General features: G+C 38.4%; 1 protein-coding gene across 1 annotated transcript; it reads right to left on the bottom strand.

Moving 5' to 3' along the window:
- Positions 1-4,421: 4,421 nt before the first annotated feature.
- Positions 4,422-21,781, bottom strand: LOC140244247 (intraflagellar transport protein 80 homolog). Its single transcript, XM_072323881.1, has 14 exons — positions 21,674-21,781; positions 20,946-21,173; positions 19,539-19,663; positions 19,158-19,331; positions 18,532-18,606; positions 16,610-16,658; positions 15,354-15,530; positions 13,957-14,092; positions 12,018-12,159; positions 11,185-11,356; positions 10,015-10,104; positions 9,234-9,406; positions 8,485-8,608; positions 4,422-7,641 (listed from the first exon to the last, which is right to left on the bottom strand). Exons 1-14 carry the CDS (start codon positions 21,764-21,766, stop codon positions 7,561-7,563), a joined length of 1,839 nt encoding a protein of 612 aa, XP_072179982.1. The 5' UTR covers positions 21,767-21,781; the 3' UTR covers positions 4,422-7,560.
- Positions 21,782-22,300: the final 519 nt, after the last annotated feature.

Raw genomic sequence — 22,300 nt, forward strand, 5'->3', positions numbered from 1 at the left:
AATTGAACTTCTGGTGCATACTTTTGGTGGAATATTTGAAAAGTTTTCACACAAGAATTTGTAATCTTTTGAACGCATATGCAAACTCTATCAGAAATGCTTAAAAAATAGTAAAATTCGCCGCCTGTGATGTTGTCGTGGTTATGCTTGCTGCTCACAGCAACTCACATCTCCTACGTAATATACTCACTCCCCCACACACACGCACGCACACACAGACGTATACCCACAGCTGATCAACACATGCACATACACACGTCATTAAAAAAAAAGAAAGAAAGAAGAATGATGCACACACAGGCACACAAACAAACAAGCAAACAAACAATTAAGATATAAAAACAGACTACCGATAATTTCGGTCTCCATGTTTGGTAGAATTTTCGAGAATGTTTCTTTTCGTTTGTTTGTTGTCAATCATTTAAGCTTACGCGTTTCATCTATAGTCATATCCATTATGAACCTCACCTCTTTCTGTTTGTTGTACTTTGATTTTGTTTTTGCTTCCTGCAGTCGAAGCAATTAATTGCAATCCCTTTTCATAATCCGCGTAATCTCTTAATTAGCTATCCATTCCAACCATTAACTTCTTCGTTACCGAATATTATCATCTCTATAAATACCATGCACCACCTCCATTCTTGTCCATATATTCTTCACTTCCACTTCATCATCACACCCTGAGATGATAAAGTCGCGGAATAAGATACCTAATGCTTAACCTTTTCTGTTCCAGGGACTTTGGACAGTAATATGGGATTGTCTGTGTCAATCGGCACCAAAAGTACACAAAATGGTTAAGTGATGCGCATTAATATTCCACCCAATATGCACTAATCCGGGAACAAGTGTACCCTCTTCATCCCTTGCGCTCCGAAAAAGGTAGCTCTCATAATCCGTCGTTATAATTACTTGGGACATCTGTGTGTGTGAGTGTGTGTGTGTGTGCGTGTGTGTGTGTGTGTGCGTGCGTGTGTGTGTGTGTGTATTCGTGTGTGTGTGTGTTTGTGTGCTGTTCGTTTGTCTCTCTAATTTAACTCGGAAAGCTTGTCTGCTCTTCGTGGGTGGATATTACTTATGCTTCGGGCGCACGCGCTGCAGCACTTGGCAGACTTTTATTCCTGTTTGCACACCTTATAATGTAGCTCCTTTTCGTGTCCCAGAAACACTATTTTCAAATGCCAAGTGCAGATCTTACATACCCGAGCCATTATAATGGCACTCTTGGTCCATTATTGCAATGTGGACATTATGAACGTGGGATGAGATTATTATGATATAGACCAAATCGTTGTCAAGACCTTGCTCCGAGATCAAGTTCCCTCTTCATCTTTCTCTACGTATATATATATATATATATATATATATATATATATATATATATATATATATATACATATATAATTATATATATATTATATCTATCTCTCTCTCTCTCACTGTTTCTCCCGGTCTTCCTACATTTTGTTCTTGAATCTGTCTCATGTATTGACCAATTGTGTGTGTGCGTGTTTTTTTTTTTCATTTATTTGATTGCCTATAAGGACATAGGTATGCTTTATTTTGCTTCGTGACAAGTATTATACTCGTTATCTTGTTACTATATTGCAACTTCGAAAAGTAGAATGAAATTAACTAAAAATCAAATGAGCTAATCACTTGATTCTTATGTGCTCTAGTCTTCAAAAAGACAATTTCTGCAAACAAAAGATATCTATATCCAAACTGTAATTTGATGTAAAAATCGATCTTATGCGTAAATTCTTCACTGGAGTATTTTTATTACGAATGTTTATACATGGAATCTACATACAACAAGTCTCGATCAAAAGACGTTATTCAAACAAATTGTCCACAATTTTGAAGCTATTTCCTTTTAAAGATATTAGACAATCGTCTCCACTTTTTTAATGAATAGTGAATTGAAAGATATAAACATGTACATGGTTATATAAACCTCAACAACATACAGAATCTGCCATCCGTATATTTTATTGACATCTTTGCATTAAAGCCATTGTCGCCGGAATAAAGAACTCCTTCGTAGATGACGATTGTGATAGATGACACACAATGGGTAAAGTCGGTCCCTTTGACCCTGACCATTTTAACCTCGACTGCACTGTTTGTCTATGGCCGTCAGAGCTAAAAACACGACTCGTGCGAGTTGCGAATCAGTTCTCTCCGTAGTGGCCATTAAACTCTTGGCCTGATAAGTTATCTACCGTAGATTGAGAGTTATCGACGACAAGAAAACAGACATGAATGAACAGAATAAACACTGTACTCAACTCATGCCATAGATCTTATTTCATTTCATTTATATGCAGATGACACCTCACTTCTTGTCTACCATAATGATGTCAATATTTTGTGTTATTTTTAAACAGAAATTTTTCTCAAGTGTGTAATTGGTTCAGGTACAATAAGCTCACTTTGAATATAAGTAAAATATGTGGATCTCCTTTTAATTTTGTATTATTGTGTTCAAAGTACATATAATATATTGATCATGAATAATATGGCATATATCGGGTTGTTGTTGTTTTTTTAAATCATCATTTATAATGATTATAATAAGATCGCGGGGTTTTGCAATATAACAAGCCTATTCTGGCTTTCTACGCACACACCATTTCCGATCAACTACACACACAGAATAATTATATCAAGCCTGTGTTCTTTATGTACCTTTGTTGTCTTCCCCATGTCGTTTTTTTTTTTTCCTTTTTCATAATCCCACGTTGTTTAGTCAATGTCTTCATTGTTTTATATTTACACTTTTGTACTTAATTTGCTCATATTCACATGTATTTTTGTATTTATATATCGAATCGGAAATAAAGATAGAATTGAACTGAATTGTGCATGTTTCATCCTCTTCCGAACTGAGTCATCAACACTCCGGGTTGCATATTCCGGTTCGGTTTTCTTGCAAAAAGAATTTAGACTTTAGGTTCACTTTGCTTATATGTGATTGCTCAGATGTTATCGATATCGTAACAATTAATTCTATTGTGGTTACCAAAAGTATCAATATAAATATTACATAGTTTCTAGTAATTTTTATTTAGATATATCCTGATTACAGTTATTCACATAATATATATTCCATTAGTTCTTAGAAACCAATTTCTGTGGTTTGAAGCTGTAGCTACATGTAGTTCTTATGTAATTTTCAATATCTTTTGTTGTTTATAGCATAAAATTGCTTGTTTTGTTTACAGAATTTCCAAAGGATTCTTTAGTTGCTTACTATGTACCTGATCTTGATATTGGGAACACATTTGAGAAGCTTCCACAATTTTAGTTTCTCTCTCAAATGAGCAATTTTCCGATGTTGTGCATATTTATCATTTTGACCAGCTCCGTCCAAACTCCAATTAAAAAAAAAAAAAAAGCTGTCAAAATTAAGAGGTGCCATTTTAAAGATGGTAAAATACAGTACTTGATTGGTATAACTGTCCTTTCAATTTTTCACTTTATACAGCAAGGGTTGTTACAACATAAAATAGCTTATTTTAGTCATTTATGACTAAATTAATTCAGACTTCGTTATATCAAAGCCATTGCTACATTCTTGTTCAATCTTTACGCATCGAGAGTCTTATTTCAATCTAAAGAATACTAATTCTCATATATGAAAGTGAAATATATCAGAAATAAGACTATGACCATGTAAAATAATATGATGAAGACTAACGTTTGTCAGTTTTTCTTTTCCGATTAAAGCTTGTTAACCGCTTCACTAAAATATGACATTGTTATAATCTTGATGACATTCATAATTGTCATTACTGACACTGTCATCATCGTTATTACCTTCATATCATCATAAACACTTTAACAATCATCATTATTACAATTATATTACAATCAGACATGTATTTCTAATCATCATCATCATGTTAATCATAACTCACGATAATTGCCAACACCAATACCAACCATCATCTCCCTCACAAACACCATCAACAATTTCTTCAGTATCTTTATCATCAGCATCATCATCACTGTCACCATCACCACTGAGGTCAGTACATGTATCAGTTGCTATTACCAATGCAGTCACGATGTCTTAAACCACTTCATCAAAACACATATCTCGTTTCCAATCATGTAACAGATACCTCCACAGTGAAAACGCATGTATACAATTCTTAGCAATGAGTGCTTACATTAACCCTTAAAAAAAAAAAAAAAGAGAGGAAATATTCCCACGAATTTCCAACTCCTTTCATAGAAAGCACTGACAAGGTCAACTGCAGTGTTTGAGAAAGCACTGGTAAGATTCTAAAGCTTTCCTGCAGATAAATACGAAAGCACATAGCCAAAATTTGCCAAGATGACATAGGTAATATAAATATGATGCTGATGCCACGTTTATGAAACAATACAAGACAATAAGAAGCTCACACTGATTTAATGTCATTTAAAAAGACAAATAGTCTTTATTCTGTACATCATTATTATACACACGTGGATCAATACACTCAAGCTGGCTACATTATATACAATTCATTACCCTTTTTTGTAGTACATTTTACAGAAATACTTACATTATCATTATTTTTTTTACATGGACAGATTCAAGGCAGTTTAAGAAAATATTGAATTGAAAGAGACTATAAAGAATGTACAATTTTGAAGTACACTTAAGTTTAAACTAAATTTGGTTACTGCAGCATCTGACAACTTTAGTTTCTGCTGCTAAATGATGAATCATAAATTCTAAGGACCACAACACAAAGTATGTTGTTATAACGTGATGTTGATGTTTGTGGGGAAACCCCAATTTTCCTTGATGCTAAAAGGAAGTATCTCTGCCATGAATGAATCCAAACATTACTTTCCCCCATAAGTGAAAGTGATGAAATAACCTGGGGCCTGTTTCATACAGATTGAGCGTAAGTTGCAATCAATCGCAACTTGTGTTTCATAAGCAACTTTGCGATTGATCGCAAGTAACACTCAATCTACTGAAATTTTTCTTGAAATCAAGCAAAAGTGTCTTTATGAAACAGGACTTCTGCTCAATATTGAACTTACTCTTGATTCACCGAGTTATGCTAAATTAAATTGAGCATAAGATCAATCGCAACTCTTTATGAAACAGGCCCCTGTACTCATTACAGTGGGAACTTGTGAAAGTTAGTGTTTTAGGGGAGATGTTTCCCCTGTTCATATTCAACTGCATTAAAAAACAAATAAAAACACACGGCTCAAACAAACAAATCCTGCATTTCATCTATGGCATGCTAGTAAAGCAGTAGTTTAAAATACTACATGCTCTGATTTAACAATTAAGTGCTGTTCATCGAAACTGCCTAAGGTTTGCAAGAGGATAACTACACCCAGGTATACACTGAGTGGGAAGATCTAGCTTGCTCTTGTATCACCTCCCTGCTCTCACACTGCCAGATTTAAAATCTATCTTGCATGTCAGACGTAGTTGAGGATTAAAATATCTTGTATCACAAGATACGAAGAAGAGGTGAAGACATTTGATACATTTCCTGTATTTCTAGTTGAGTGTCTGTCGAGTCAACTGGCTTTGCGGATAAAAACAAAACAAATTAAATCTTGCATTTGAGTCTAACATATGCTGTCTTTACATACCCTCAAAAAAAATATCAGTATCAACAATACGGTCAAAATGATATATGATATTTAATATAAGGGAGATCTTACAGATACATTTGTATCAAGATACATGTCCTAATTACAGAAGAGTCAGAGAGTCATGGTCAGATATTGCAGATTTATGATTCATTGGGTGATGTACTTCCCCACAATTTTGCAATCATCGAGGACAATAAATAAATCATGAAATATCTGCATGCTTGCCGCATTCATATTGGCATAAGAATGAATATTTTTGTGTGTTGTCAGATCTGCAAATACAATCCGACTCGTGAAATATCTGAAAAGTAAAAACCTCGCAAAGTATATGGCATATACAATACTATCAATGTCCATTCATCTTGCCTAATGACATAATCAAGCCATTCTAAAGCCACTGGATGAAACCTTTGACCATGTAAGAAAATATGAGAAAATACAAAGAACACTCAATTATTGTAATACTAAACAATGCGACCAACATTCAATTCTGCAGTTTGAATACCCCCCACCATGCAAATGTCAAATTCATTTCAAATGTGAGAAAATTGATAGGGCTTGCAAATGGTGCTTCAGCCTGTTGCCACAAGCACATAAGCGCACAAACATTAAAATACACACTGGTCCCATGAAAATAATATCCTGTCTTTCAATGTGAGATCATTATAAACTTATTAGGCTGAGTGTACTAGCCATGACCTGCCAAACATCAAGATCTCCATTTTCTTACAAATATCAATAACTTCATATTAAAGCAAAAATAAACACGGAACATGAGAAGGCCTCAAACAAGGTGATACTCATTTTTCACTTATCATAATGAATAGATCCTGTATCCAGAGAACAATCAGTGTAATATCTTCCAAGTATGTGGTCTATCACTTTTCAACTAGTTTTATGCACAATTATGGTATGCTGCCCTCTACTGGCAGGAATTGTGCTAGAAGGGAATTGTACTCCTACACATTCAGCCTGTATCTCATCAGTCAAACATCCAGCGATACAACACAGGGACAGAATAAATCATCATAAGAAGTGGTGACGGAGGGGATTTTGCTATGGAAAGCAATTAGTTTGGAATGTCAGTCTGTTAGCCATGTAGACAACTGGGTGGACTTCATGAAGTGTTTAGTCAGATTTTTTTTTTTTTTTTGGACAAACTGTTATAAGCTAAGGAAATCCTTGCATCTGATTGGCTGAGAGCAAATTTTGTTGGACAAATTTGTCGAGCAGAACATCGGGCAAAACACATCATGAAATGCCCGCCCTGGTTGACGTGTGGCTGGATGGATCATGATGAACAGTGTTTGGTGCAACAAGTAGTGAAGTACACGATAATGTGGATGCAAGAGTCGCGGCTTTTTGAGACGCTTTGATTTGGCCAATCACAGGACTGCTTTCAATAATTCCTGGCCCTATGCTAACTCTACGCCCTGGACAAGCCTTACCCTCTCTTTCTCTTGGGCGTCCATGGCAATGCTTGTCACAAATTAATAAACCACATTGGACACCTGCAAACTATATTCCTCCAACAGGACAGGGCTTCACAGTCCTGGACCATCAGACGGAGTAATTACCGTAATTCCAAAGAGCTAATGAGAATAGAAATAGTGACTGCGTTTTATAACCCTTGGATATAAGTGAGGCTAGGATACCCTTTTAGACCTAGTAATTGGTGGGAGTAAGGAAATATTTTAGCAGTGAGAGTATACGTGTACAATGTGACCTCTGACCTCTTGACTCCAGTGAAGTTCTTTGCATCACTGATTTCTATCTTTCCGTCCATACCAGGGAATTTTTTTACACTGGGACTTTCTCCAAATGCTGGCCCCTTTGGTGGTGGACCGGTAGGGCAGGTTGCACTGGGCACCACCAAGGCAGAGAGGTCGCCAGAGGTCAGGGTTGGATTTGCTGGGACTTCACTGTTTTCTCTTTCCTCTATCTAGCCCCGCCCCTTTCTCTCTCCTTCTGGTACTCTGCATCAATTTTAGCTTGGATGTTCTCCCAGTCTACTTCCACCTGAAGACAGAGGGCAAAAAGATGAAAAGAAAACAAATGAAATTCATAAATACAACACACGAAATCCACATGTGGGTAGTAAAAACAAATCTGGTTCAAAATTCCATACATCATCAATTTCCATTAATCTGGTATTCAATTCCTACAGATATTTGTTCCCGCAATAGCCTGTCTTCATTTAAAAAATTTTTGAAAATACACCTTTTAGCAAATCACACAGAGTCCATCCATCATATCAATTGTCTTAGGTTTTGTTTAGTTTAATTTACTGTAGTTTAGTTTTGTTTTGTTTGTTTTCTGTCCATGTCTACACTTTGCACTTTAGTCAATCATTTTGTGCATACTCATATAGAAGGGAACTTACTTTACAAGGACTTTCTGGCTTTATTCAAGTTCTCTTTTTAAATTTTCACAGATACATGTAAATGACCGATTATCTTTTTTTGTACAGTATTGTAAAATTCAATACTGTTGTATTGTTTTATCAGAAATATCAGAAATGAATAAATGTATTGAATTGAATTGAATTGAATTGAATTAAAAACAAACCAACTAAACTAAACCAATCCCAAATCATGATGATCATTTACAGATGGTGATTGCTTGGGGTCATTCCCCTAGTCAGTCAATGTCACCAGGTCACACCGGTATCAGAGATCATGCACGTAAAAGATCCTGCTTCATTCGTTCATTGCAAAGAGCACGGTGCATAACCTGGTGTGGTGGTCCGTCTCACATCCTAACTGGACCCACCGGAAGACCAGCTAGTGCAGCTGAATATTGGCTATCCAGCCATCTTCTCAGATGGAAAAAATGAAACAAACAAACGGAGTACAAACTCACCCCTTGTGAGTACTGCAGGAATCTCTTGCTGGTCTCTTTCTTCTCAAAGCTGTCCAAAAACTGTTGCCTGAAGCCCAGGACAGTGTCAACATGTGTCTTGTACTTCACTGCCAACTCCAGCGCTCTGTTTACGAAACACCACAACAAGATCACATTTGGATATACATGAGAACCGAGCACAAGATATATTTTCTCAACGGTTAAAAAACTCTACTTATTCATTGTAAAATGATGGATTTCTAGGACTGTCCTGCAGCTATATCCCTCAAAATTGGAAGCAGAATATTAGGAATGTTTAATTCATTAAAGGTCTGTTGAAAAACTGAGCAAAGGAAATATGACCACAGGAGATTCAATAAACTTTCCTCTTTAAAACTTGCCACAAAGGTCCTGACTTTACAGAAAGAGAAGGAGAAACTGAGGAGAAAAAGAAACACAACAACAAACACCTTTCTTGAAAGCAAGAGATTATTAAGAAGAGAGGAGAAGATATGAGAAATGAGTTTTCTACAATTTGTCTGCTCTCTGTCCAAATGAAAAACACCTTTCTTGTCACAGTTTTCTGAATTCTGCGACTATATTGATTTATTTAGTTAATATCTTGAAGACCATAGTCATATCTACTACCTTTAAAAGAAAAAAAATTTCCTTGAATTGTTCTGCTTCAATATGTTTGTTTTTATCTTTAAGAAAAAGAAGAGAGAAAGTGACAGAGATGGAGAGAAAGAATCCATGAACACTGCCCTCACCTGTCCCAGTTGTACAACTCAATGTTCATCATGATGGCACGGAAAGTGAGGTTGGCCTGCAGTAGGATCCCCTCGGCGTCCTGGGCGTTGCCGCAGAAGAGTGCCATCTCAGCGTTGCGCGCCTCCTTCACTGGCAACTCCTTGATGTGCAGGATGTACTGCACTTTGTCGACCTGCGGCAGCAGGAAGTCAAAGGTCAGAGTTCGACGGTCACGAATGAGTAACAGTCACTGATCTCTAAAGGACGTATCTGGATATCTCACTGGCCCATTCATGCTGAACAAACAAGTGAAGCCGCCACGCTGCCATCTTACCAGGCACACTCTATGGGGATTTGCACGCATCTCCAAGCAGAGACTGTCACCAAGATCATGTGATGTCATGAGCTCCGCACACAAGTGTATGGGCAATGTCCATGGTAAGATGGCGGCGTGGTGGCTTCAAAGCGATTGCCCTGTGACATATCCAGATACTCCCTTCAGAGATATGTGGTAACAGTCTCAAATATGAGATAATTATGGTTTGTGGGGACAATTCCCATGGTTTTCTCTCCCCACATCCTCCTCCTTAAATATCCATGTTTCTCTCCACTACTGTATCAACCTAAATGGTATTTATATGCAGAGTAGAGGGATACATTTCTACTGTTTCAGCATTTAATAATTCACCAAGATCTGTTTTCTACTTCAATTTTACCATGCTGTTTCACATTATGCATGTCAACAGATTGAGCAGCACATAAAGTTTCCCTTGTATCTGCTGGAAAAAAGGCTATACTTACGGCGTTGAGGGCAGCATATGCAATCTCTGCTGTGCCAAGTTCCTTGGCGTAGGCGGCCATTGTGGCAAGGCAACCCCAGAGGGCAGTATCCTGATGGATTTAAGGATAGCAGGAAAAGTAGGAAATGAAACCAGAAGACATAAAATGAATTGAGCATTAGTAAAATGCAATATCATTCCCATTTATTCATAATCCTTTGTCTTTTCCTCAGAGTATATTTGCAGTCTGAGTTAAGAGATTTTAATTCTTGTAAACAACCTAAGATGCTTTCCACAAATGGTGCTACTTACGGACAAAGAAACCGTCATTTATTTTTTCTTAGGTGTACTTCTAATCAGCTAAAGAAGAACTTCAAAAATTATAGCGATATTTGCTGTTGTCACTGCTGAGCTTCATTGGGTCATATTGTCTTTCTTAACTCCCTAATCCAGGGGCGGATCCAGGGAGGACCGCAACCGGCGCACGCCCCCCCTTTATTTTTTGTTGAAACAAAAGAAATAAAAAGGAAAAAATGGGGGAGGGGTGCGTGCGCCCCCCTTTAATTTTGTAAACACGCCCCCTCTTTACGGAATTCCTGGATCCGCCCCTGCTAATCACTCCATCAATGTTACAATTTCTTCTTGACTCACAGCAAAATGTCATCTGGGAGACCCGATATTGATGGCAAAATTATCCCTAGTGGGAATTACAATATCAAAGAAAGAATTCATCCTGACCAAAGTAGCGCTTCCATCCACGAAATAAACCACTGGTAGCAATATAATTCAGTATAATGTCATCAGTTTTGCTTACGAAAGATGTGCAAGTGTGAGTTTCGTTATCCAATATTTTGACATTTTTTCTTGCAAAACAAAAAGTAGCAATATTTTAATTCCAAGCACCAAAGACATTACAACAACTGCAATTATCATGTCTATCACTGTTAATGCCATTGCTTATGAAAATACAACATGGATAGGCACACTTGCCCCCTCTGCACGGCGATACGGAAGTCCTAAAGGTTGACCACATGGTTTTACTATCATTTTCTCCACACTCTCTGACCAAAAATATCACATGATCACCATGACTAGTCAATCCTTTTTAATATCTAGTCACCTCTCTGATCAGGTCAATTCAGGTCAATTCAGGTCACAATGGTCACCTTCGAGTCATCCAATCAGATCTTACCTTGACAAACCTGCAGAGGCGGACCGCATCCTCCCAGCGGCTGCTCCCGACCAGCTCGTGGAGTGCCCCAGGGTAAGGGGACACACTGGTACCGACGAGGGCGCCGTCCGCTCTCCTGATGGTCACATGGGTGCCGAGGAAATCCACAATCTGTGGATTCTTGCCAAACTCGCTGCAGTAAGCGATCAAAGGGAAATGATGACCAAAATTAAGCCAGCCAATGACTTATAGCCACTTCCAAAATAGAGTGAATTAATGGTAGAATATGAAATTACATTGGACACTGATGAATATAAGCAGAAATGAGATATGGCAGCCCAAAATAAAAGAATGTAATAGGAATGAGTGAACTGAATTGTGTATGTGAGAAAGAGACAACAAAATAAGAAGCTGAAGAAAGAGGTCATAAAATAAGGAGCTGATAGAGAACAAGAACGACAAACTAAAGGCCAAGAAACAGATACAGATAAACAGAAAGTAAACTCGAGAATACCGAAGAAAGGGGGGGGGGGGGGGATAGAAATGTGAGGAGTTTTAGAAAAGCAAAAGAGACAGAGCACGGGACAGCAAGATAGAGGGAACGCAAGGAAGACAGGAAGAAATGGGACAAGGATTGATGGTGAAGCAATTACATGTCTACAAGAATCCTGTTATAATGAACACAGAACCAACCATATCTCATCATAACAAGGAAATGTTCACTATCCCGAGTATCTCATTACAACAGGCTTCACCTGTACATACATTCACTTCATACGAGATGAACTTGGAATCTGTTTGTTTGGAGGCTTGCTCGTTCTTTCGCAAGATGTATGTAGGGAAGGAACACCAACCTTGCATCCTTGACGAATACTGGCAGCTGGTCCTTGTCAACGTAGACAGCGTTGGGGTAGTACCACACCGTGAACTTGCTATCCTGAAGAGCCGCCAGTATATTGTTTGTGTCGTTCCAGGCTAAACTTGTGACCATGTTACCTGAGGAGAGAAACATGCGGTTCGTGATTACTCCGCAGATATAAACATAGCTCAAAACTTCAATGATGACACCAGACAGAGTCTAGTGAGGTTAAAGGGGCCTTTAATTGCACCAATTGTGGTCGTCATAGTATTTCCATAATCAACTTTCCTCTCTGAAGTACGTATCAAAGGAATACCCTATCAACCGGGGTCGAAAGCTCTGCCCGTTTTGACTCTATTTTACTCCACTGGCTCGCCACTATTGGATAAGCAGTTTTCAGCAGCTTTTTTTGCTCCAAGAAGAAATATCAGAAGCTTTCAGGAAGCTGCCTGCAGAATCAGGGAGACTTGCCAGCTCTGTAATAAACTAGAAATGTCGCTATGGCGACTGATGCCTCCGCCATAATGCATGATTCTCCCAATAGGTGTATGGTACAATGTCTTCACAATGTGTTATGACAGTTTCACAAAACTGACAAAATATTGAAATGACAGGTTTGTCAGAAATATCTTGAATGTTCACTTTCCTTGAACTAGGTTTGCTATAATTGTCTAAGAGTGCAGGTACCTGTATTTGGGGAATTGAGAACTTTTACTTGACTTCTGACCTACCCTTTTATAAGTTTATGCATTGAGTAATTTTCAAGGTATGAAGAAAGAGTGTAATTACAGTATAAAATATATACATATTTGCATTTAAACCTGACCTTTGACCCTTAACCTTTGACCTTCTGGCTGGAAATTTCTCAGAGAATCTCCATTAGGGAATACATGTATATATCAAGTTTTAGTTTTAAAAATAATAATGTAAGCATTGCATATACTAGTATATGAGGGAAATAGTACAATTTTGAGGAGTTGACCTTGACCTTTGACCCCCTGACTAGTGACCCATTCCCTAGAAAATCCCTGCCAGTCAGTACATGTGTATGTACCAAGTTCCATGAAGATACATTGAACCATTTGCAAGAAAAGTGAAATTGTAACATATTCACCTAACCTTTGACCTTTTGACCTTTGACTTTATGACATGAAACTCTCTCTGGAGAATCTTTATGCAGTAGTACATGTCTACAATAAGTTTCAAGATAATACCTTCGGGCATTGCATGGATATGGGGGAAATAGCAACGTTTTTAGCATTTGACCTTGACCTTATGACCTTTGACCTCTTGCCAATGTCACTAAAATCTGCTCAACTGATTGCCCCATCATACATCATCCTTGGACCAAGTTTGGTGAAAGCTGCTTCATCCAGTTTAGAGTTATCACGTAAACAGATAAATTTTAGGATTTGACCTTGATCTTTGACCTTTGACCTCTGTCCAATTTCACTCAAAACCTAATCAAGTAATTGTCCCATCATACATCATCCCCAGACAAATTTTGGTGAAATTTGCTGAATCCAGTCTTGAGTTATCGCATAAACAGATACAATTTAATGATTTGACCTTGACCTTTGACCTTTGACCTTTGGCCGATTTCACCCAAAATCTAATCAATTAATTGCCCAATCATACTTTATACTTGGACCAAGTTTGGTAAAATTCCAGTCAATATTACTTAAGTTATCGCGTAAACGAATGCGGACGGACGTACGTACGGACGTACGGACGTACAGACGTACGGACGTACGGACGGACGGACGGACGGACGGACAACCCGAAAACATAATGCCTCCGGCACCACTTCGTGGCGGAGGCATAAAAATAGGCATTCTCCTTTTTTTTCCTACTCTTTTCTTACATGATACATCTTCAATATTTCTCTTTGTCAAACACAAGAGAATTACAAGATCGTCGAAGCTGCCACATACCGAGCTTGATAATCTTTGGTGGCTTGCCAAAATTGCGGACAGTGGAAAGGTAGAGGTCACGATTCTTGTCCACAATGGCGAGGTGACGGTCAGCTGCTGGGCCTTGCTGGTCAAGGGCAATCTCCATTACCTCCAGCTGAGTGTCAGGAGCAAAAATAATAAATGTGGGTAAAAAGTTTATGAATGCCAGTCTTTCAATTCACAATTACTTTGTTCTAAATCTAAATCAGAATGACACATTTTCAAATACAGGCCTACAAAGTCTTTGAAACACTTTGAAAGCTTGTACATATATACTTCTGGGTAGATTGTTCTCTGTCCATCACAAAGCACAAGTTCCCTCATTCCTTTAACCCTTTTATTTATTTATTTTTTATTTTTTTATTTACTATTTATTTTTTTGCTGCATACTTAGGAACAAAATCATGTCAAGCTGACAGAATGACAATAAATGCTTTTGGTATTAGAACAAAAAAAAAACAAAAAAAAAAATTAGAAATGTCGCTACAGCTACTGGTTATACCCCTGCCAAACAACATTTCATAAGCTTTGGTCGAAAAACTGAGGAAGTAGTTAAATCCGCAAGATCTTTCCTTGATCTTCTGCCATTAATATGCCGTTACCATGGCAACGTACTTTCGGGAACTGTCGAAAAATGCCTCTTGCACATCTACAACCAAAGGCACACATCTGTACCAAGTTTCATGGAAATTGGGCAAAAACTGAGGAAGTAGTTTGCAACACAAAATTTTCCATCATTTTGGCTCATAATATGTGAGCTGTTACCATGGCAACATACTTTTTGTCACTGTCAAGAAATGTGTCATGCTGACCTATATCCTAAGACAAACATTCAATATGAATTCCATGAGAATTGGAAGAACACTGATGAAGCAGTTTTGCCATGAAGCATTTTGCCCTATATTTTACCAATAACATGCCGTTACCATGGCAACGCACTTTTTGCCACTGCGGAAATATGTGTCTTGCACATTAACATATTCAGATGAACATCTGTACCTAATTTCATAAAAATTGATCAAAAACTGTGGGAGGAGTTCGCGACGCAAGATTTGTACCCATTTTTGCCCATAATATGCCGTTACTATGGCAACGTACTTTTGGGTACTGTCAAAAAATATGTCTTGCACATCTACAACCCAAGGCACACATCTGTGCCAAGTTTTATGGGAATCGGTTGAAAACTGAGGAAGTAGTTCGCGACGCAAGATTTGCAACGGACCGACCGCCCGACCGCCCGCCCGACCGTCCGCTGATTCCTATATACCCCCTTCAAACTTCGTTTGGCGGGGGTATAACCAGACCTAATCTTAGGGACTTTACCATACAAGCCATAAATAGGTTGCCACTAATCTGTAGGAGACACTAGGTATTACCTTGTGGGCCAGTGGTTTGCTCTCAAGTGGCTTGCCTGTAGTGGCATCGAAGAGGTGCACGAGCTTCTCATCGGTCTTGTCGCGGATCGCCACGGTGTCGGCGCTGATGGACAGCGTCTGCTGGCTGAGGGTGTCCGGCCGCATGCCCGCGAACTTTGGCGAAGAGATGAGACGACCCTACGAGCAGATGAAATATATGAGTATTGCATAGTATTCGGTGCATTGAAACAACATAGCACATGAGTAAGAGTATTTACACTGGCGCATTTATCTCATGGACAGTGCACTGCATTACTAAACATGTGGAATACTATGTGATACAGGGGGGAAAATGCATTCTTCTGCCCTAGCACAGTTGAACAATGTGTGAATACATTTTTGGAAATATGAAAACATGTTCAGAAATACTCTTATGTAAAAACTATGTGTGGGTGGGGGTATAAACATAAACAAGTTCACTGAAACTAGCTGACCCTGAAGAGTCAACTGTGCAGAAGTTTTGACTTCCACAATATTCCGATGTAATCAACTTCAAACTCTGTGTTTGACATCTTTTATGACAGGTCTACAACATTGCCAAATCTGCACGCACAAAGTGTATGCAATGCAGCCATCTTGGCAAAAGAAAATGTAACATGGCCCTAAAACATGCACAGACATCTTGCGATTAATTTTTGCAATAACAGCTTCCCTTTTGGGATCACCGATCTATTTTTAGCACAGACATCTTGCGATTAATTTTTGCAATAACAGCTTCCCTTTTGGGATCACCGATCTATTTTTACGGTAAGTTGGCAACAGCAAGATGATCCACTGCAGTTTCACCACTGGGCCAGAAGCCTCCTCTGTATCAGCATTCTCACTTTCTGTTGTAACATACTGTACATGTACAGGCATGTAGCTGATATTGGGCATTGCAGTGGCCTATTTGAATATTCAGATCAATCTGTTTACAAAATGTCATTAAAAACATTGAGAAAGTTTCATGAATTTTCCACTATTTGACTTTCACAGACATCTATAAGTCTCCCTACGATAAGAAAGTGAACACCAAACTGTTCATTATCAGCTACTTTTTGACCCCCACAAAAAATCTGTGATATGTTTTCCACAACATCCTTCGCTTCAAAACACACCATTTCTCGAGCGCCCCAGTCCCATTGCCCTGTTGCCAGGCTACATGAGGTGTACGAGCCATGCAGAATATCCCAAAGAGAGATAATTCTTTTTTTTTTCCGCACAGCAATCATTCATACCTCATAAGTATACAAATGAAGACCAGCAGCGTCCACAATGCCAAAGTGCCTGGTAGAGAAACAAAGAATAATCATACACATCATTGTTGAAGCCATCTACAAAAACAGACTTTGCATTACTAGGCTGGAGGTAACTGAAGGAAATCACTTTTAGCATTCTGACCACTCAAATGAGGCATGTCTGTAATATGTCTCACTATGGGATTCCAATATCAATAATACATGTTTAGCAGACCCCCATTTCTGTGTATTATAGACACATTCAGATTAAGCAAATGTAATCAATATAGTGCTGCAAAAATCACAGGCAACACTGTACATTTTGAAAAGCTCTGGAAGACGATCATAATTCGTTATTTGCATCTTATCAATTATTTGAAACTAGAAATGTCGCTTTGGCGACTGGTATGCCTCCGCCATAATGCATGATTTTTCCCAATAGGTCTAGATAGTACATGTGGACAATGTGTGATTACATTTTCACAAAATTGGCAAAATATTGAAATGACAAGTTTGTCACAAATGTGTTGAATGTTCACCTTCCTTGACCTAGGTTTAATTGGATGAATAGGAGAGCATGTATCTAGGGATTTAAGGACTTTAACTCGACTTTGACCCATTCATACATTTAGGCATTGAGTAATTTTCAAGGTACAGGTGTGGAGAAAAAGTGCAATTTCTGAATTGAATAGTAAATTGTTATCATTTTCATCTGGCCCTTGACCCTAAAATTCAAAAGATAATCACTTTCAGGTAGAACATGCATAATATGTACTAAGTTTCAAGATAACTTGAGCCACTTCCAAGATATGGAGGAAAAAGTTAGTTCAGCACTTTCACTTGATCTTTGACCTTTTAACCTTTGAGGCAAAAAAAGAAGAAAAAAAAAAACTTTCCAGAGAATTTCTATTAGGTTACACATGTATGCATACACCAAGTGTAAAAAAAATAACCCTGCTGGCATTGCATGATAGGAGGGAAATAGTAAAATTTTGAAGTGTTGCACTTGACCTTTGACCCCTGACCTTTGACCCCATGAACCCTACATTCTCTAGATAATCACTTCCAGTCAGTATATGTATATACTATGTTCCATGAAGATACCTTGAACAATTTTCCAAGGTATGGAAAAAAAAAAAAAGTTTTAATATTTTTTTACTTGACCTTTTGACCTTTGACCTTTGACCTCATGACCTAAACTTTCACCAGTGAATCTTAATTGGGTAATACATGTATACACTAAGTTTCAAGAAAATATCTTCAGGCATTCAATAGATATGGTGGAAATAGTGAAATTTTATGTATTTGACCCTGACCTTTTGACCTTTGACCTCATGACCCAAACTTTCACCAGAGAATCTTAATTGGGTAATACATGTATACACTAAGTTTCAAGAAAATATCTTCAGGCAGTCAATAGATATGGTGGAAATAGTAAAATTTTATGTATTTGACCTTGACCTTTTGACCTTTGACCTTGAGCATGTGCACCCAAAAGTTGATAGGCACAACTTCACCCCCTAATACACATACATGCCAAGTTTCATTAGGATACCTCAACGGGTTAACACGGTGATATGCTTGTGTGTCTACCCCTTTGTTCTCCCTTTTGTTAAAATAGACACACAAGCAAAAATTTTAGCCACACAAGCCTGACGGAATAAAGGCCATCTATTGTGCACTATTGTTCTCCTAGCCACACAAGCATACTCTCGTTAGCACGGAAGGACGGACGGACGGACGGACGGACGGACGGACGGACGGACAACCCGAAAACATAATGCCTCCGGCACCACTTCGTGGCGGAGGCATAAAAAAAAATGTGATGGCTATGGATGCAAATAAAAGAAAAGTAAAAAAAAAACACGACAACAAAACAAACAGGAAACAAAAGAAAAGAAAAACCTTTTTTTAAGACTTACTTCTCTGCTTGGACAATCAAGGTGACAGTGCCTTCTTTCAGGTCAAAGATCATTGGAGTGTTCCAATTTTTGGTGCTGGGGAAGGTACAGATGAAGACAAAGAGTGATGAAGCAATGTACATAAGTTTCAAAGATTGGTATTACAACAGCAAAAGGGAATGATTGATATAATACTTCACAAAATCTATTTTATTAATGGTCTAATAGATTTCCAGACAGAACAATGTATTTTTTTTTTTCAGAGAATAATACAGTTATTTGGATTTTTTCAATTATCTGACCCGTTTTCCACCAGAACATTTAAATGAGGATGTGGAATGAAAGATAGAAAAGTAGTCTCTTCTGTTACGAACATTCTTGCCAAATATTGGTGTATGGACTGTAAGGACTGAGCTCTGTTGCAGAAAAATCAAGATCTATTAAATAGTTTCTCCTACACTTTGTTGGTGCTTTACTAGTCCCAATGTAATGAAAGAGAAGGCAATTTTGCCAATATGGTGTACCTTTGATCTCTAACCGGTTAAAAAAATATGCTTCACTACACTGCAAAGTCAACAACGTTTTCCCATTTGACATTTCCAGTGGTCAAAGTCACAGGATATTGATTTGTAATGGATGCTAGTCACCTGTATACATAACACTGAGAAGCCGTGGCAACCACCAGATGCTGGTAGGCAAGAGCCGTCTTGATGATGCGGTCTCGAAACTCCAGCTTCTCCTTGGCGTCGTTGGTGACGTTGCGGACGCTGATGGACTTGCGGGAGGACACAACGACTTCAAAGTTCTTCCATTCTAGCCTCCTAGTTTGCAAGGAAGACGAAACGAGCGAGATAGTTAAGAGCAGCACAAGTAAGATAGGAGCAGCATATTCGTTCAAAATTTCTTGGGTTATGTTGCAAAGAGACAGACAAACAAACCAACACTGGCAAAAATGTAACCTCCTTGGCAGAGATAAAAACAAACATACCAATGCAAGTAAAATTGTTAGTTTAACACATTCATCTCACCTCTCAATAATATGAGAAAAGATGACGTGGCCATTCCCACAGGCCCCTGCCAGCTGTGTGCCATCCCCACTCCAGCCTATGTGGAAGATGCTACCTGTGTTGGGCTTCTCCAGGGCATAGGACCACTGCATGAATCAGATCAGGAAAAAATAACAATAATGGAGAGAATAAATATTACTAGGCAAATGCATATTAAAAATGATAGCAATTTGGACTGTTAGAGGTGTGGTCAAAGCCAAAGGTGTGAAAATAAAGACTGTTTCTCGGGACAAGGCAAACAGGAAACTGTGAGGCTGAAGATGATCCTCTGGAATATAAAAGTATTTAATGGGAGCAATGATGATACGGTCTTATTTACCCACGGTACACTCTTCCGTGCTAGCATTGCTTTTCTAGAAGGTCCTGCCATTACAAATACTCTACTTCAGCATTACCAGGTACCCATTATTACCCCTGGGTTGAGAGGGACATCTTGCGTAAAACATTTTGTCTAATGATGCAGGCCTGTTAAAGCACTTGGCAGGACCCAAACTCGGGACCTCTTTTTCAAAGACAAGGATCTTAACAATGCTACCACGGTGCCGCCACCTTGGTTGGTGCCCTATTCAAATTTGAATAACAACATTTGCACTCTCGTGCAATGCCTTCTTTTGAGCAAATATCATGTGATGCGGGGTTGACCAATCAGGGAGTAAGATTCTGTTCAGGTGTTTTATGATACAGAAAGACTGTATGCTTGTATGTATAGATCTGCCTTTTCTTATCCACAGCAAGCACTGGTACTACTGCTCTAACAAACGATGCGGTTTTTGGTACCCCAGGGTACCCAACAGAAATCTGCCATTTCATTGAATTATTCATTCATTTTTCACTGCTGTACCCTGGGTTATCAGAAAAATGGGAAAAATCTTTAGTGTTTTATGAAAGAAAATCTTGCTGCAGCAATGAGCACTCATCACACACACTACATCAGTGATCTCATTTTATGAAAGAAAATCTTGCTGCAGCAATGAGCACTCATCACACACACTACATCAGTGATCTCAGTGTCACATACAGACAGCAGCACTGCTCTATGCATTATACCAGACCAAGAAAAATGTAAAATAAGTAATCATAGGATTAAAATGATCTCATTCTGAATTACAGAAAATACATTACAGAATTACAGAAAAATACAGTAATAACATGCTTTGAAAAAAATGTTATTAAAATGATGGTAAAAATGTCATAACATGGCTAACTTGGTACTAGGATCATTATCACCTAGCGCTAACGTTTTGCCGCCATGATGGTAGTGTGTAACCATACATCTTACAAACACAAGATAACCAGGGGCATGATGGTACCCCTGAGTACAGCATGGTGCACCAAATAAGCGTTGTAAGGGTTAGGGTACAGACTCACCCCACTTTTATCACACAGCCTCAGCGTGTTGAAGGAGCCGACAGCGAAGAGCTCTCCGTCCGGCGCCCAGGCCACAGAGACGATGGGGTAGTCGTGGGGCTGGGAGCTGAAGAGCTGGCGGCCGTAGGAGTCCCAGACCCTGTAGCGGCAGTCCTCGCCCCCAGAGAGGATCAGATTGTTGACTGGATTCCAGTCCACCTTGAGAATGACACCATCGTGGGCCTTCCACTGAGGCACAAAGACAAAGAGAGAACCCAGTTTATATAATATATTATGATGGAAAACAACTTATAGCCAACACATTTACAAAATACTCCTCTCTTCCTATACAGCTTCATATATTTTGAAAGATTTAATTACACAATCAGAAAGATGCATAGAGAAACATTTTCGTTCACCTTGGATAGGTACCCATGTTTTTCTTTTTTCACATTAATATTTTGCATCTTTTAAATTTTCTCTCATGTTGGGATTGCACATGTATGATTCTTCTTTAATGAAATGCTGATCAACTAATATGCCTCTGTGGCTTTAACCTTAAGGTGTGATGATACAGGAGATCAGAGTTCCAGCAATTTGGAATACCAAAACAGAACTGCATCTTCGTGAGCCCTAAATTCACTGTTAACGCCATACATGGATTGTTGCATATATCTCACACACTTTTAACAAAGTCAGGTATGACAAAGGTAGATATTTCCTGCTGCCATAACCCTGTCGCTCATTACCTGCAGTGGTTTGGCGTTGGCCTGGAGTGATTTGATAATGAGCTGCCTGCCATTGGTGATGAGGACTTGGTCTGAGTCGGGTGACCAGCACATCGAGTAAACCGGTGAGCCTGTTGGTCAGATCAAACAGTGAAAATTCACTCTTTTAGACATGAACCCCATATAAAACACAAGGTCTCTAAAGACATAAGAAGATATGATTTTCTGTCAAGCATGTACATCAGTTACGATCTTCAGTTACCAAACAAGTTACGTGAAACTACAGTTTCTAGTTTTTGGTACTTGTCTTCCACTGTCACTGTTTCTAAATACTGAAACAATTTCTGTGATTTCAAATCAATGTAACACATTTGCTCAAAAATCTTGAAACACATTGGAACAGTTTGTGTTAGAAATACCTTTAACACACTTGAAACCTTAAGTATAGTTTTTATACAAAAAAGAAGCTGAACAAAAAAATGGAATATAATATATCACTTGATAGGTAACTCAGTAACATTGGTATAAAATGACAAGTTCATATTGATAAAATCTGAGTATCAACTAACCTCAGAGGAAAAGGGTGTAGAAGAAAAATGATCCTCATTATAAATCTTACTAACTATCATTGACAAAATCATCATCAAA

This window comes from Diadema setosum, chromosome 21, assembly GCF_964275005.1.
Source record: "Diadema setosum chromosome 21, eeDiaSeto1, whole genome shotgun sequence".
Classification (NCBI taxonomy): Eukaryota; Metazoa; Echinodermata; class Echinoidea; order Diadematoida; family Diadematidae; genus Diadema; species Diadema setosum.